Source organism: Gouania willdenowi, chromosome 14 (assembly GCF_900634775.1).
Source record: "Gouania willdenowi chromosome 14, fGouWil2.1, whole genome shotgun sequence".
In the NCBI taxonomy this organism is placed as follows: domain Eukaryota; kingdom Metazoa; phylum Chordata; class Actinopteri; order Blenniiformes; family Gobiesocidae; genus Gouania; species Gouania willdenowi.
The window spans coordinates 28474690-28492577 of record NC_041057.1 but is presented as its reverse complement, the minus strand read 5'-3'; the positions used below and the strand labels follow the sequence as shown (position 1 = coordinate 28492577).

At 40.1% G+C, this 17888-nt stretch overlaps 1 protein-coding gene across 14 annotated transcripts in view; it reads left to right on the top strand.

Moving 5' to 3' along the window:
• auts2a (activator of transcription and developmental regulator AUTS2 a) overlaps window positions 1–17822 on the top strand; it is a 501602-nt gene extending 483780 nt beyond the window's left edge. For 6 of the 14 annotated variants that reach the window (XM_028467001.1, XM_028467002.1, XM_028467012.1 and 3 more), the window contains 12 exons: window positions 181–479; window positions 5178–5416; window positions 7534–7578; window positions 8182–8277; window positions 8353–8424; window positions 11568–11597; window positions 11906–11977; window positions 12598–12739; window positions 13798–13878; window positions 13958–14041; window positions 14154–14400; window positions 15417–17822. In XM_028467001.1, coding sequence (XP_028322802.1) covers window positions 181–479; window positions 5178–5416; window positions 7534–7578; window positions 8182–8277; window positions 8353–8424; window positions 11568–11597; window positions 11906–11977; window positions 12598–12739; window positions 13798–13878; window positions 13958–14041; window positions 14154–14400; window positions 15417–16638 — 2629 coding nt within the window. In that variant the 3' untranslated portion in view covers window positions 16639–17822. The remainder of the gene's footprint in view (window positions 1–180; window positions 480–5177; window positions 5417–7533; window positions 7579–8181; window positions 8278–8352; window positions 8425–11567; window positions 11598–11905; window positions 11978–12597; window positions 12740–13797; window positions 13879–13957; window positions 14042–14153; window positions 14401–15416) is intronic. The other 8 variants (XM_028467010.1, XM_028467008.1, XM_028467009.1 and 5 more) reach the window with 8 other exon arrangements.
• The last annotated feature ends 66 nt before the right edge of the window (window positions 17823–17888 follow it).

The following is a 17888-nucleotide window of genomic DNA, read 5'->3' as shown; positions in this document are numbered from 1 at the left end:
GCTTGCTGTTTGCCCTGGATTGTGTAGAACACCAGAGAGGTAAGGAGGCGTTTGTAATGGGAGGCAGTTAAGGTGTGAAACTATTGGGCTGGGAATTGAGCGTTGAACAGATGGAGTGGAGGAGATGTGCAGGAACAAGTGTTAATTGTGACTGATGGAGCCTCTTTCCTGTCTCTGCAGCAGCAGCAGGAGCAGCACCCCGGGCTCAAAGCCCCACGGCCCCCCTGCTGGCCCCCTGCACCTCCCCCACCACCCGTCGCTTCCTCCCACAGCAGCAGGAGCAGCAGCCTCTACCTTCCCGCTGCCATTGGCCGCGAACCAGAGCGCCCCCCACGGCTTCCCCTCGGCCCTGCAGCCTTCGCCACATCCTCACCACCCAAATATGTTCGCTCCTCCCGCGGCTTTGCCTCCACCACCACCACTGACGTCTAGCTCCCTGCCAGTACCTGGACACCCTGCTGCTGGGAGTGCCTACTCAGGTAAACACCACATGTTCCCACATCAGTCCCATGTGATCCTGTTGGAAACTCTGCAGGGTGAACGCAGACGGATGAGCCTGAATATGGAGGACCAAACCTGCCACAATTCAAATTAAATGAATAAATAAATAAACGTGAAACAGGAAAAAAGGAATATTGAAAATGGAAAATCAAATACAAATAAATAAATGTAAGTTTGGGAAAACAGTTAAACAGTTAAAATATAAATACATCATTAAATTGAAAAAAATGCAAAAATAAAAAAAAATTGTCTAAAAATTAAATAAAAGTGGAAATAAAAAAGAAAATACAAATATTGTTTATTTTTATTTTATTTTTTACTTTTATACATTTAATCATTTATTTTAAACATGCATATACACAGAACCCTCATTTACATATATATTTTGTTGTGACCCAAAATAAAAATAAATGAATAAAAGTAAAAATAAAAACACAACAAAAAATAAAAATATTTTTTACAAGTATAAAATAAATGATTAAATGAATAAATATAATAAATTATATTTGTATTTATATCCTTTTATTTATCAATCTATATTTAATTTAATTACATTTGTTATTTTTGCATTTTTTAACTATTTTTTTCCACTTATAATTATTTATTTGTATTAAATTTTCCTTTTTGTTATTTTTCATGTTTATTTAGTTATTAATTCTTTTAAATGTTGGCATGTTTGGTCCTCCGTACCTGAAGGACAGCAACACAATAAATATTTCAAAAAACAAGCAGGTCAAACATTAAATGCAAGGCGTGTACTTTAAAGTTTAAGTTCATACTGAATGATCAACAAACATTGAGTCTCCACACTGAGCTGTTGGGTTAAATGTCAGCGTGGGGGGAGATGGTCGCCCCAGGCAACCATCTCAGAACCCTCCATCTTTATCCGTTCATGAGCAAGAAATCAATTTGGTCAACAGAGAGCACAGCGAACTGGATAGTGTTCAAAAGATTCTAATGAAATTTTTATGAAGAGAAAGTTCCACTGGCAAAGCCAATAAAGCCCTGAACAAATGCAGGAAATATTGTGGCTGCAGAGATTGAAGGGTCAGGTTACTCTGGATCCACATTCAATCTCTGAGGGCAGCTTGGGTTGAATTCAGAGGAAAAGCTGGTGATTAGCTGAAATCCATTTTTCCTCCGCAGGCTGTGCTGAGGTTATTAGAACAACAGATGCTGTTGTCTCGGCAGGGCGGGACTGTGTGGCATCACAGCGTCTGACAGCTTTAATTGTCCTGAGACACTGAAACCAAACATGATGTGCTCATCTGATCATTACAGACACAACCTGCTCCGTCATCTTTAGGACTCTGACAGGATATCCTGTCGGATGGCGTGTGTTGCTGTCATTAGTGTTCAGTGACATTAATATTACTGAATTCAATGAATGAGAAGAGCTGAGATTTCATTAAAAGGTTTAAAACTCGCCTGTTTTCCAGAGCTTTAGCCCTGTTAAAAGTCACTTTTGGAGCGCTCCTAAAAACAGGCTGTTTTTTGGGCCTTCAGGCATTCCTGTGTGTTTATCACAGCAGTAGTAGCAGTAAATCATTACCAGTCTTTCTTCTCCTCCTCACCTCTAATGACCACAGAACTAGTCCGTTTAAGGCAATAGTCCATTGTTTTGTTTGACTGCTGCATCACATTTGGTCACAAACACGTCAGATCATACCATGAATGCGATACAAGGTGGTATTACGGCTACTAAAAGTGAAACTGATTGTGAGTGCTCTTCAGTTTATCTATATACAGGATATAGAAGATATTAGCTGTAATATCAACCTGCCGTCGCTATGTTTGTTTTAGCTGTGAGGTAGTTTGAGAGGGAGGAACTCACATTCTTATGTAGGGTAGGAGGAGCCAGGATTGTCAGGAGGAGGAGTGTCTGCGTTAAAGCTGACTTTTTACAAAATGTGGAATAACAAGGGAGGGAGGAAACCGAACTTTTTCTACTTTGTCCCTCTGAATGAGGCTAAATCAAATGTGTATCACTGTAGCAAAACCATTATAAAGTGATTTTTTTCATAATGCTGCCCCTTTAAGACATGAACACATTATTATATTACTCTGAGCTACACATCATATTCTTATTAGAATACAAGACAGAGCCCCCTGTACAGCAAAATAGCAAAAGCTAATCACCATCACTGCAGTCACGGCCCATCACAGCCCCTGGTACAGAGGGCTCCCTCCGAGGAAACACTGGGATAGTAATCCTAAACAACATAAAATATAACAATCCTAAAACTATAAAAGAGATTTAAATCTCGATAATTTTAATTCAGATGAAGTTTGACCAGAAATTACAATTCATGGTTAAATTTATTAATACAAAAGCCACTTCGGCACATTTATAAACAAACAGCTGTACAATATGTCCCACTTTAGTTTTTTCTCCAGTAAGGGACAGCACGTGTGAGTGAGTTCTTTAGTGTTGCTTGTTTAGTGGTGGATCTGGATTAGGACGCACTCAGAAATCCATCTAACTGTTCTTTTCATGGTGTTCTGAGAAGTAGCAAAGCAGCAAATTCTAAAACTATAGAAAAAATTATATCGATATAGGCGATATTGTAATTTTCTATATCGCCACAACAGAAAACTATAACTTGATATATCTTGAATCTCGTTATATCACCCAGCACTAATCCAAGGTAATCTATTGCATTTAATGTCATGTTTTGGATCAGTGAAGGTTTGAACTTAATTCAATGATTTCGAGCGTGAAAGTGCAGCTGTTTCTATGTCTTAAATATGTTTTCCGAATCACAGATTAAACTAACCCCCCCCCAAGAAAAAAAAAACAACCAAAAAATCTTTTTAACTTGTAGATCTACACGCATAAAATATATGTTTTTGTGTGTGGCTGGCTTATAATAGAGGCTAACATATTAGCTGCTAAGCATTACTTTTCAATACTGTGACATTAAAAGTGCACTTTCACATGCACAGAGTGCAACAGCAGTCACTGACAGCAAGAACAGTCCAAACATGCACAGGATCTTCTCGCCGTACATCGCTGCTATTTTCAATCTCAAACTCCCCAAATTTACATTCTCCAACATATGCAGTTGAATGTCGCGTGAAGATGCATCCTCCATAATTCTTTCAGTTTCAACAGATTTTCATCCAAGTTACAAACTAATCTGCAGCTAATGAAGATGTGGCTTGCTGAGAACAGCATGTATCAGCTGTTTACAAACCACATGGTGCAGCGTGTTTGTCACTACAGCCTTCGCCTTAGTTAGAAATGGCCGCCTCCAGGCACCCACTGTTGCTTGGCAACGCCTGTGCTTCTGTGTCTTTGAAAGCTGTTTTATGCTTGTTGGTGTTGATTAGCACAGAACTACTGTACATGCAAAGAAATATATATAATATGTTCTTATCTACAAGTTAAAAGAGAGTTTTTCAGGGGTTTCTTTGACTTTAGATACATTGAAATTGTCAGTATTGACGTTTAAAGAACCATAGAATGTTATCAGATGAGCTGTGATGAATGACATTTAGAGGTGAGAGCTCCTTTAGCTTATGAATGACTGATCTTCTGAATATTTTTTTTTATCTGTGGGTCAATGACGTGACACCTACATATTCTGTTGAACTCTCATTTCTTTTGGTAAAAAAAGGTTTAAATGCATAAAAAGATATGAAATATGTAGTAACTTAGTGTATATGCTCTCACTTTCTTTAAAAAAAATACTTACTAAATTACTTCTGTTATTTAAATTTATATTAGGTGGTGCGACTGTCTTGCCATGATCCATGACGGCTGTTTTGAGAAAATATGAATCTATTAAAATGTATTTTATGCCCTATTATAGTTAAATTATAGTCCTGTATAAGATTTCAAATTATTTCTATTTTTATTTGCATCATAATATTCATGCAAACCTTGCCCGATGATGCCCATTTTTTGAAATATCATGCGGTAAAATCCTTATATGACAATGACCCATGTAGAGATCTATAACAGTGGTTCCCTAACGTTTCACAGTCTTGTACCCATAATAACATAATAATGTAATGTCATATACAATGTAGCCCTACAGTGAAATGTGTCACTGAATTTCACCTACAGTTTACTGTTGAGGAATAATATATAATAAGAAGAATAAAATCTGTAAGTAGACAAGAAAACATCTTATTCAGAATTGTCAGTTGTTTGCTTATTATTATTATTATTATTATTATTGTTATTGTTATTGTTATTTAGTTAGCCTGCTGGCCTTCTCAGTGAGAAACAAAAGAAATCTACTATACATTTGTACATTTACAATTTTAATGAGAGAAGTGAGGTTGAAAGGATGCACATAACTCTGCAATGTTTTGCTGAATTTCATAATTTTCTTTTTTTCATAAGATTGTTTCTGTGTTTGAGGCTGCGTGAGGGGGTTCTACATGTGTAATTTGTGGCAATGCATGGAGGCTCTTGACTGCTAGTCTATTTAGATTCTAGTTTCCAATGTTTCATTTCTTCACTTACCCCCTAAGACAATATGTGTACCCTTGTGGGTACCTGTACCCCACTTTAGGAACCTAGGATCTATAAGATCCGTCTGAGACGGGCTAATTAATGTCTTCTCCCTTTGATTGAGTGGTGGAGTCAGTGGTCGTTTTCGTGGAAACCTTCCATGTCACTGTGTTTGTGTTTTACTAAGTCTTCGTTTTCTCTCCGTTTCCAGAACAAGATATTTTACGTCAGGAGCTCAACACCCGTTTCCTGGCCTCCCAGAGCGGCGACCGCGGTGCCTCACTGGGCCCCCCCCCATACATGCGCACCGAGTTCCACCAGCACCAACATCAGCACCAGCATCAGCATCAACACACTCACCAGCACACCCACCAGCACACCTTCACGCCCTTTCCCCACGCCATCATGCCCACCCCAGCACCGCCCATGGTGCGTACCCCTGCCAGAAATGTGAGGATAAGTAGAACACACCTTTGTTGGGTTGGAGGGGGAAGAAAAATAATCTGTGATGTTGGATTTGATGATGGCTTCTACATGTGTTGGGGAACACGCAAACGGTTTTTACTTTGTGGTTTTTGGAGCACAGAATTAACACCTCCTGACATGTGCACAAGGACCTGTGGGTTCCTATAATGAGCACATGTGTTGGCCTCAGCTGTGTCTTTATTCTCCCAGAATGCCTTTCTTCTGTTTTCTCTGGCGTACGCTGGGAGCAGTCTAGACTTTATTTTAAGTATTAGAACCTTTGCTCACAGCACAGTAACTTCAGAGCCAGCTGTAAGAACATAATGTAGCTAATTCATTCTGATTTTAATTGCATCATCTGGTCCCATTTTGGAGCTTTTATTGTAAGCAAATGTGCAGCTTTAAGAGCAGAGCTGTTAGTTGGGAGAGACGGAAGCAACGGGGCGCCGTAGCTGGATAGCCTTTAAGCCTGGACTGGATCTAAGTGTGCATAGAGGAGGAGGAAGGCAAATTAATAAGGGGGGTCATGCATACACATCATGATCCAGCACATTTTGTTGTTGTTAAGAGTTTTCTTCATGGGATTTGGTTGTTGGCTGTGTTCGACTTCAGAGAATAATTATTATGAACTCCGTCAGGCCTCCAATGTAAGGCCTGCCCGAGTTAGATGTTCCACCTGAAGAGAAAGCTCTGAGTCAAGGTGGTATTCCATCAGAAGGGAACAGAAAATAATAATATTAATCTTCATAATGATATTAATCATCATCCTTCTTTATTTCAGACTCGGGAGTCCATTTTAAAAGCAGAATAAATTATCAATATAAAATATAAACATAACAAATCGATCCAATATTAATGTTTGTTTTGTTAATTTTTGTATTCAGTATCTGGTCAAATTTAAGGGAACTTTAATCCTTCCTTAAACGTTTCACTGCTTAGATCATGCCTCATAATTCAGGTTCCTTCTCGGCTCTTTAGAATGAAACCATAAAAAAGCACTTTGTAGCTTTTTAATGTAAAGCTGCAAACATAAGCATTCAGAATCACACTTTTATAAAGAACCTTAATGTGGAACATCCCATAGTAGCTCACCAGGTTCTCAGGTTATTATTCTTACTATGAAGTGCGTTCATGTTCCATTAAAAACACACTGTTTGAGGTCACATCAAACTGCTGCTTAGAATCAGGTCTTTGTCAACACTAACCATTAGAGGTCGACCAATATGGGATTTTCAAAGGCCGATAAAAAAATAATTCAGCCGATGACTGATGTATGAAGCCGATTTTGGAAGCCGATATTTGAGGTCGATATACTTTTTTTTTAAAGCACATTGATTATGAAAGACAATTGAAACACTCATATGATCTATATATTAGAAATTCAATTTAATACACCAATAGAACTCTTAACATTTATTGAACTTTAAATATACCTGTACACAAGTAAAACAAAAATTCTTATCCGATTAAGGACATAATAGGATAAGGATAATTCATCAGGCACTATTCTATTATATCCTTATCCTATTATATCGGCTTTTCATTTGTAAGCCTATTGACTTCTACCTCTCCCATGCACATGCTATTGTTATTATTACTTCTTTTTTTTTTGTATATTCAAACATCTGAATGAATGTTTTTATGTTCTTTCTTCCTTTAATGGCTACTCTAAAGTAGTGCAAAATATGTATATATATATATTTTTTTTTTTAAATTGGCCGAATTTGAAAAAAGTTCATATATTGGTCGACCTCTACTAATCAGCCAATAAGAACAAAGCAGGTGACTTTTTCCGATTACTTTTGCAACATTACATCATCAGTAGGATAAAATAAATACTGTGATTAAACTATTGGTGGCTGAACAATCCAATAGTTAATGATTACTGCTTCAGTTACAATTCTTCCTCAAACCTCCTGCTAACGTTTCTTAGCGAGGCTTCGCTTTCTGTGATGTCTTTAACTCCTGACTGTAATACACTGCTCACACAGTGTGTGGCGCTGCAGTCCATGTGACTGTCTGTGATGTCGCTCGGTTTTTTTCACTCACTGAACTCACTCTCTCTCTCTCTCTCTCTCGCTCTCTTTGTGTGTCTCCTACAGTTTGACAAATATCCAACTAAAGTCGACCCCTTCTACAGACACAGCGTGAGTTTCCCTGCTGTGCGTTTCTGTCAGTTGGTGATGTAAATGGCGTGTTTGTGTGTACACGCTTATTTGCTTCGCTTCAGACGATGTTTGTTTGTGTGGAAGCTGATGGTTTATAATTTGACAGTGAAATGCAAACACACAAAGGGAGGGGCAGCATTAAGAGGAACATACAGATGCTGTTTGATCATTATTCAGAGTGACTGGAATGTTTTACTGCTTCCACACATCTGCTGTGTTTCCCTGTCAACATGAAGTTTTTATGCTAAAAGCTTTGCATGGCAGGATAGCCTCCAGAACATGGAAATGAGTTGATGAAAGCGAGCAGGACAAACTCTGCATAGCCTTGGACTGACGGCAGATCTGTTTCACAGTGCATTACACTTTACATTATGGATCAAAGGAAATGCATTCAAACCAAAAAGATGAGGGAAGGTTTTATCAACATGTAGTTTGTAAAACATGAAGCCCATCAGATGTAATCCTCACTGCTTTAGTGATTTCAGATTAAGAGCCAAGCTTCAAGCTGTGTTTGTTCCAGTAAACTCATCCCGACTCTCCAACCAATCAAACGTCTCCTCCTCTTTTCCTCTTTCCCTTCAGCTCTTCCACTCCTACCCACCCGCCATGTCTGGCCTCCCTCCTGTCATTCCCCCGACCGGGCCCTTCAGCTCGCTGCAGGGAGCCTTCCAGCCCAAGGTAAAGCACCCTTACATCTTCACTCAGGATGAAAAGGTTTGAGTTTTTACAACATTTGTTTCTCCTGATCCACAGACTTCCAATCCACTCGATGCGTCTGTGAGACCTGGAGCCGTCCCTCACACGTTTCTACAGAAGGACCCACGAGTAAGAGCTCTCTACACTAATCAATAATCAATAATCAGAATCAGATGTACTTTATTGATCCCAGGCTCGAGAAATATTACAAATGAAAAGAAGAAACACTAAACAAAGAAAAGAAAAAAGAAAACATACATAATTAAGTAAAATACTGTTAATTAAATAAGGATTAAATACAAGTGCACACATTACATTATTAAAATTATAATAACTAGTACAGTGCCCGTCGGAAGTATGCATTCATGTAGAAGTTTAAGTAGAGTTAATGATGTCTAAATGAGTATGTGTTTGAAGGTTGGATGTACAAAGAGGTGTACATACTCTGTACTCTGTGTTATAAAGGGGTTTATTTGCGGGTGCAAAATAAAACAGCGTGTGCGATTTGCGTGATTTAATTCTATGGGACATGAACATGATAAATGTGTTACTCACTTGTTTGGTGTATCTTTCTGTAATGTATGTTTTTTGGAGTCATGTGTATTTGTGTATCTTTCTGTTGTGTTTTGTACATAGTCTGTACTCTGTGTTATAAAGGTATATATTTGTGGGTGCAAAATAAAATAGTGTGTGTGATTTCCCTGGTTTAATTCTATGAGACAGGAACATGATAAATGTGTTTGTTGTTTTTTTTTTTACTCACTTTTATATTTTTTTGTTTGATGTATTTTTCTGTAATGTATGTTTTTTGGAGTCATGTGTGTTTTTTTATCTTTCAGTTGTCTTTTTGTGCATTTTTTGTGTTTTATTTTACTCATTTAGTATATTTTTATTTGAGTCATTTTCATATTTTTGTTGTGTATTTTTTTTTTATCTTTCAGTTGTCTTTTTGTGCATTTTTTGTGTTTTATTTTACTCATTTAGTATATTTTTATTATAAATAAATAAATACCTTGTGTGTGTGTTCCCGTGAAATGTTTGAGACGCTGATAACCAAACTCCATAGACATTGTAGCGCCAATCAGAAAAGTAACAAAACTGCGCAAAACAAAACGTAAAGCTCCAAACTCCATGAGTGAGTAAGTAAATTAAAGTATTATGTACAATTCGGCTGTCTTTTTAAAAATAACAAAAATCATTTTTTTACCTTTGAACCGAGTGGTCAGAGCTTAGCTTCCATGCACGGCACCACAGAGAATCCGCAGTTTTCCAGAGTATTGAACGGGTTGGGAAAGTTGTCTGCAAAAGACTCACCAGTGGCTGATGGTTTCCAATGATCTATTTAGAGAGCTCCGTGTCTCGGTCTCTATCGCTCGCGTGTTTACAGTGCCTGTCTGCTTGACTGTGTGCGCAGCGATTGGCCGCACACGTGACTCTTGCTCGTGTGAGGAGCTGTACAGTGAAATAGATATAGATGGTGCGCTAGCGCCCCCTCACACCCTGAGGTCAAAAGTTGAATAGGTTTCATTTTGGGGCCGTCCAGAAGTGAAATAAAATTAAAATAAACATTTTGAAATTACCAAATTACTCCAAAATCACAGATACACACACTTGGGGTATTTGGAACCCGTTGACCAAGTTTCAGGTCGAACTCGCACCGCGTCAGGGAGATATTTGCTCCACACACGCACATACACAGATGTTCCTTGCTTTTATAGATAGATAATACGAATTTACAAATATAATACAGATATATACAAGAATTAAGAAGCTGTCGGGTTAAAGTGATGAGTTGTGAGGTTTGAAATCACTGTCAACTAGTGCTGGGTATCCATTCAGATTCCACTAATCAATTAAATTTGATTAATTAGGGCCAGATTGCTTTCGTAATTCAATTTGATTTGGTTATCAAGTCACAGAAACAGTTTTACTTGAATATGGATGAGACCTAATGCTGTAAATAGTAGAAGGTAACTCTAACTTGCATGTGTATTTACACTTGTATTGAATGCTGATTATTCATATTTAATCCCTTCTTTAATTTTAATTCTTATTCTTGTATTAATATAATCATTGTCTTGATTTCTTTGTTAGCTTTTACTTTTTAGTCATGTATTGTTTGCTTTATTAGTGTTTCTTTTCACCTTGTTATAATTTTTGCGTGGAGCCACTGCAGTAATTTAAATTAATTCTCCCCTGGGATCATTAAAGTAATTCTGATCATTTAGTGCAGTATTAAAAATGTTAAGCAGGTCACAGGCTTTACACACAGTAGTAAATATGTATTAAATAATCAGTTTTAGGATTTAATGAATCAATATCAGGCCATTCAAAGAATAAAATTCTAATTGATTAACCTTTTTTTTTTTTTTTTACCAATAGCTTTTAGTTCACTGCACTTTTAAAACAAAAACAACAACAAACACAAGTAGACAATACCAACAAAGGTCTGTTAAACTAACAGAATGAGTTGATATTTTCCTCAATAAAATAAAATAAGTCAACCAATAGCTAAGTGTAAACGCTAAGTGTAAACGCTAAGTGTAAATGCTAAGTGTAGCCCTAATAGTACATGTAAATGCTAAGTGTAGCCTTAATATTACGTGTAAACGCTAAGTGTAGCCCTAATAGTACATGTAAATGCTAAGTGTAGCCTTAATATTACGTGTAAACGCTAAGTGTAGCCTTAATATTACGTGTAAATGCTAAGATTATTTTAAATGCTACGTTAAATGCTAAGTGTAAATGCTAAGTGTAGCCCTAATAGTATGTGTAAATGCTACGTGTAAATGCTAAGTTTAGCCTAAAACTTCCTAAATGCTACGTGTAAATGCTATGTGTAAATGCTACGTGTAAATGCTATGTGTAAATGCTATGTGTAAATGCTACGTGTAAATGCTGAGTGTAAATGCTTTGTGTCAATGCTGAGTGTAACTACTGAGTGTAAATGCTTTTGATAGGGGATGATTGTGGTTTCTAAATGTATTGGAGGTTAAAGATTTATTGGATCACAATCGAGTGCTTTCCACATGCAGCCAGAACTTAATGTTCCACTGTAAATCACCTCACTATGGGGGTTCACAGATGGTCAGTAACCAATAAACACGCTCGCTGTATCAGTTCAGAGAGAACTCCATTAACACCCACCACTTAATTACTGCTCTACTACTGCATTTAATGAGCTCATAATGAACGCTGCTCCCAAACGCTCATTACAACTCATGTGATTGACATCTAAATAATCCTCTCTCTCTTTCTCTCTCCTCCTGCAGCTCACAGATCCATTCCGGCCTATTCTCAGGGTGAGTACAGACTCCCTGCAGAGTCTCATACTAAATAATAAGCTTGATGCCTTAAAGGGGGTTTGCTAATGGAGTTGATAATGTCTTTAATTAAATGAGTGGCTGAGTGTAGTGGTTAACAGCACGATTGGTGCTGGAGAACAGAACAGTGCAGACACACCTACACACATTTACACACTGACTTTCACAGTAAAGTGCAGAGTCTAATGTATCACATGTTAATAAATTGTGATATTAATCAAATATTAGACACAAACATGTGCTACAGGCTGGTTTTAAAGCACAGCTCCTTTGTCGTGCATTTACAGAAACCTGGGAAGTGGTGTGCCATGCACGTGCACACCGCCTGGCAGATCTACCACCACCAACAGAAAGTGAAGGTGAGGACTCTGCAAACCTTTCTCTGCTGCATGTCATCAGTTCTACAGCCTTTCCACTTCACGTCCATGTATATTTTTTTTACTATATTAAAGTGTAAAGCAATAAATCAGAACCTTCAGTGTAGTTTGCTGGAATTATGTAGAATTATTTGCAAAGAATTGCACGAAAAGTTATTAATGAGCAAATAGATATTTGGAACTAAATTTTATGGTGATTTGCAGAATCATGCTTCTCTCATTTTTTACTTTTGAATAAATGGAATGCTGTAGCAATAAAGTCATGGGAGTGCAACCCGTACATGAGAAAGTGTTAATTTTGTCGACTTTCGTCAGTTTTCATTTACTACATTTTTTTAATTGACAATAACTAGACTATGACTCATTTTATTTAAAATACATAGGAATAAAAACAATCAGAATTCATTTGATAATGTGATGTTATGCATTGATCACATTAAATATATGTGTGTGTTTACAAACATTAAAACCATCTAAATCTTTTTTTTTTTTAAATGCATAAACTCTTGCTTTAAGTGCTTTATACTCGACTATACCTGTCGTCGCTGCTGCTCACTATGCAGAGGTTTCACATGTGGATTTCTTCGTTTTTGCTCTTCCAGCAGCAGATGCAGGTCGATCCTCACAAGCTGGACTTTGGCCTGAAGCCTGAGTTCCTGAGCCGGCCCCCGGGTCCCGGCCTCTTTGGGGCCATCCATCACCCCAGTGACTTGGCTCGGCCCGCCACGCTCTTCTCTGCTGCAGGTGAGTGAGACACACACGCGCATCCATCTTTTATTCCCACTGATGCTGTTCACCACGTCACCAGTTACCAATGCAGGGTTAATACAGTGATAACATCATGTGTTCACATCAATCATTACACTGTGAATTGCTTTAAAAAATGTCCTTTTTTGTTTAAGCTCTGTATCTTATCATTGGATGTTATTCAAATACTCTGATTACTTTTGTAATAGACATCTGTTACATCCTGAGGGAGCTGGGATTGATTCCTAACCACACCGATGAGTTACATTATCCTCACCGAGTCCAATTAAATGTCAAACAGATCATTAAGTGTAGAATGTCTCAACATTCCCAGGAAAACTTTCATCCTCATCAGGCCTCATTAAAATCTAATCTATTAGCTGATATGAATACTACAGTCTGTTACTGTGTAAAAACATTAGAAAGATGAAATAATTTTAAAGGGTTCCTCCACTGTTTTTACAAATCTGGCCAAAAACCTTTGATATGTACTTATTATAAGATCTATGCCTAACAAAACACATTATTATGCACCACATTCGTTTAATTTCTATGGTTTGGTAGTATACAATGAAGCAGAGAAGTAGAGCTCTCCTAAGACTTTTACACTCCTTTAAAGAGTGCACAGCTGATGCTCTAATGACTGAAGTTAGTGAGTAAATCACGGACAGTTGAAGAACCAAATTATTTAGATTATTTAGAGCAGCACAAGCTGTTATTTTGGTTGAATGCTTCACTCCAATAGAAAACAATGGGATGTTTACAGGCAGTGGGGCCCTGTGACATCATCAATCACGTGTGTTCAAGATGGTGGATAACAGGCTCTAAATCTGTAAAGTAGTCCTATTTTTAAAAGTTAAAGTTAAATAAATAAGTTGCATAATAATGCTTTTTGTTAGCCATAGATCTTCTAATAAGTACATTTCAAAGATTTTAAGACACATTTGTAAAAACAGTGAAAGATCCTTTTACAGCTTCTATTTCCATAGACGTCCCTGATATTCAAACATCTTTCCAGAAGGTTTCACTCCGTCTCTGTCTCCTGTTCCTCTCAGGTCCCACACACCCATCAGCAGGACACTTTGGACACCCACCACACCACCCTGGAAACTTCCTGACGCAAGCGTCTCATTTAGGTAGGAGCATTCAGCCATACTTCATCTGTGTAATGAATATTGGGATATTAACATGCTACCATCACCCGTCTGCCTGCAGAGCCGTTCAGTCGACCCGCATCCTTTGGAGGGCTCAGTGCTCTCAGCTCGTCGGCCTTCGGTGGACTGGGAAACCCAGCACTAAGTGAGTTCCAGCCTCATGAAGGATTGTGTTGTTGTGTCACCTCTCCATGCTGCGTACAGCACAGTAGAGATGCACATTTAACTGGTGTCCCTTTGTGTTTTTCCACGTGTTGAATCCCTAGCAGCGGCCAACTCCATGTTCAGCCATAGAGACGGACCCAATGCACAGCAGCACTTCAACAGCAGCACCAGCAGCCACCAGGAGCCCTGGAACCGCCTGCACCGCACCCCACCCTCCTTCCCCACACCCCCACCCTGGCTCAAACCTGGAGAGTCTGAGAGGAGCGCATCGGTCAGCTCCCACGAGAGGGAGCGAGAGACCGAGAAACGGGACTCGCTGAGCAAAGACGACAAGGACAGGTAGAAGTTAGACCTACACACGTCATTTCCTTGTTTGTCACAGTGAGGGTCTAACAATTCATTTTAACAACAATTTGATTGAAATCATGATACGCTGTTATTAATGAATTTAGAACGATTCGATTTGAAATGATTCAGTGACTTGAAATAGGTTCAGTAACTTTTTTTATTTTAAATAATATTTCAACCAGTTTGAGTGAAATAATACCTGAATACTGGACAAGACGGGTGAGGTTTCATAGATTCCTGTTGTTTCTTGTAAGGGAATCGTCTATAAATGAATTATGGACAGAAACAAACAAGGAAAGACTTCAGTTTAAATGAACAGGACTTTTCTGCTCTCATTTTCAATACTCAGTGCATTTTCAATTAAAAAACATATAAGGTTTACCTGACTCTTCTGCTTGTTTTTATACAAATAATACAATATTAATATCAACAATTAAGTATAACCAACATCTGTTCTTGTTAATTCAGCAGTGGTTCAACCTGATACTTTTTTTTAACATGTCTGAGGCTGCTTCTCCAGAGCTAATGCTAACGAGCTAACGCTACCACCACTGCTGCTGCTGTGGACACATTGAGCAATTCCTTTAGAATATCTCCATTTGTGTTACACACACTGGACCCAGTGGTTTATTGATCAATTTCTCGTTCGCCGGCTTCTCTGTTTTGTTTTGTTAGTCTGCTGGTGTGTGCCGCGTGATATCACGGACAGTAACGTCTTTAATATTAAAAGCTTTTTTAAAACACATTCATATAAAGTCTGACATGCTTAAATGTAATGCGCTATTTCCCATATTGATACAATCAATTGATTACCTTTTAAACTGATTTAAGATCGATTAATGTCGTCCAGAAGGCCAACTTGCCAAGCACAGAGCCATGTAGGTGGATTGTAAGAATATAAGTCAATTCATTGATCTAATGGATGAATCGTTACACCCTTAGTTACTGCAGTAACTCTGATCACATTCACTAAATAAAAATCACTAACTCTGTCTTTGTCGTTCCAGGGATTCTGTTGAAAAGCATCATTCCAACCATCCGTCACCAGTCCCCGTCAACCCCATCAGCCTGCTGGGACACAGCCGGCCTCCTGAGCTCCACCGTAACCACCTCCCTACAGGAGAACCCCCCCGAGACAAGGAGAACAAGTCCAAAGAGCGCGAGAGGGAGCACTCGGATTCCTGGAAGGAAAACGGCACAGACGAGCATAAGCTGAAGGACGTCCAGCACAGCGACAAGGACACGCTGCACATCCACGACGGCCGCATGTCAGAGGACAAGGTGTCCAACAGGGGGACGACTTCTCCGTACGTCCGACAGACGAGCTTGGAGCGTCCCAACGGGGGCCTGAGCAGGGAGGTGATGGAGAAGAAGGCGGAGCTGCCCTACGAGCACCAGAAGAAGAGCAGTGAAGTGAAGGTGAAGGAGGAGAGGAAGGAGGAGCAGGAAGCTGCAGAGAGACACAACGCACATCCGCCACACACGCCCTCAACCCCCACCCTGCTCCCCCCTCCCTCTTCCGTGCCTCTGCCCATGGGCATGGCAGGGGTTCACCCCATCAACACCATCAGTGGTCTGGAGAGGACTCGAGTGGTGGCGCCCTTCATGGGGATCAGCCCCATCCACGGAGCCGAGCGCTTCCCCTACCCCGCCTTCCACTGGGATCCCATGAGGGACCCTTACCGGGCCCTGGACATGCACAGACGGGACCCTTTGGCCAGGGACCTGTTACTGAGGAACGACCCTCTGCATCGCCTGGCAGGGCCGCGCCTGTACGAAGCCGAGCGCTCCTACAGGGACCGTGAGCCTCACGACTTTAACCGAGACCACCACCCCCTGGCCCTGGAGCAGAGGAGGGAGCAGGAGCGTGCCCAGATGGAGGAGCGGGACCGCCTCAACATGCTCAGAGAGGAGTACGAGCACGGGCGCCTCCATCCTGCCATGCACCACCCCGCCCTGGATGGACACCTCCCTCACCCCGCCCAGGGCCTTATCGCGCCCGGACTCCCCGGCTTGCACTACTCCAGAGTGAGTCCGTCCGCAGCCGCAGCCGCCGCCGCCGCACATCAGAACGGTATGCTGAACAAAACTCCACCCACGGCCTCATTGAGTGCCCCGCCCCCTCTCATCCCCACCCTGGGTCCCCGCCCCGGCTCGCCCAGACGGACTACGCCTCTGGCCACTGATATCAGAGACAGAGTGTCGCACAAGGACATCGAGGCGCGGTAACAAGTGGCTGAACTCACACGGAGCACTTAGCTTTGAGCAAAGCACACCTGTAACATAGCTGTGAATAATTTATGTGAGCGTCGCCCACACGACGACACGTTTTGTACAAACGCTCCAAGAGACAATAATCATGGAAAAAAGTGATCTCTCAGATCCTTTCCCTGTTCTCTACCGCTCTGTGTGTGTTTGTAAAAGGGGCGGAGTCAGAACGAAGCCTATGGAATGTAAAGGTACGTCAGCACTGATGGACACCGACGTGTGTGTGTGTATATAATGTACAGTCGCTGTGCTCACGCTGTATGAATTAAAGATCATGGTACAAATATGCAACGAGTGTTTTGAAAGCTTTACTTTGAACACATGTACATACAGTAGTGTTATTATGGCAGTGAGTCAGAATGTGCTTCTTTTTTTTTTTCTGGCCATTTCCTTTTGTTGATGCAGGTGATTAGCATTGTACCAGAGACCCATACTCAACTATGCAACACATGTTTGGGCTCCCTCCATCAAAGCTGGCCTTCCTCGCTCTGCTGACGTCACCACGAAGGACAAACGTCTGCATTCTGTCCACAAATCAGACTCAACGCTGACCCACACCAGCTTTAACTGGAAAAGGAGGAATACAGTTTCCTCAACAGAAATTCATTGTGGTGACAATCTCCTTCCCCCCCTCCTGGTGTTGCTAGACTTTGTGGCAAGAATGCAGCCCGTCACACATCATGACAGCACATCAGCCCAACACTAAGTGTGTAAAGTACATTTCTGGGACATCAACAGTGTAATGTAATGGTTTAATTTGTTGTATCCACAAAAGGTAAAGACAAAAAAAGCAAGTCTAAAACAAACAGTTTGTTTCTAACAAGCAGAGATCTATTTTAGTAGTCCACTGAAGGTTTAGTTGTGCGCTTCGAACTCTGTGATATCATGTCGTGCAGTGTTTTATAATCCAACATTAAAAATGTCCAACGGAGCCATAGTGGTTAGTCGATGCGTATTGCAACACGATTGTTCAATGAGATCCTTTTTGCTGTTTACCGTGTACAGGGGGAAAAGAAAGTCTTTCTAGATCATGTACAAAATGAGAAGAAAAAAAAAATGAAGCGACTGAATCTTCAGCATGCTCCTCATTTAAACTGGTTTTATGTAAATTGTGCAATGTTATTAAAAAATGTGTAATGAACCTGTATCGAGCCCTTCTTCCTCCTCCCTTACACCACATGCTTTATGTTGTGGAAATCTGTCATTTGCTC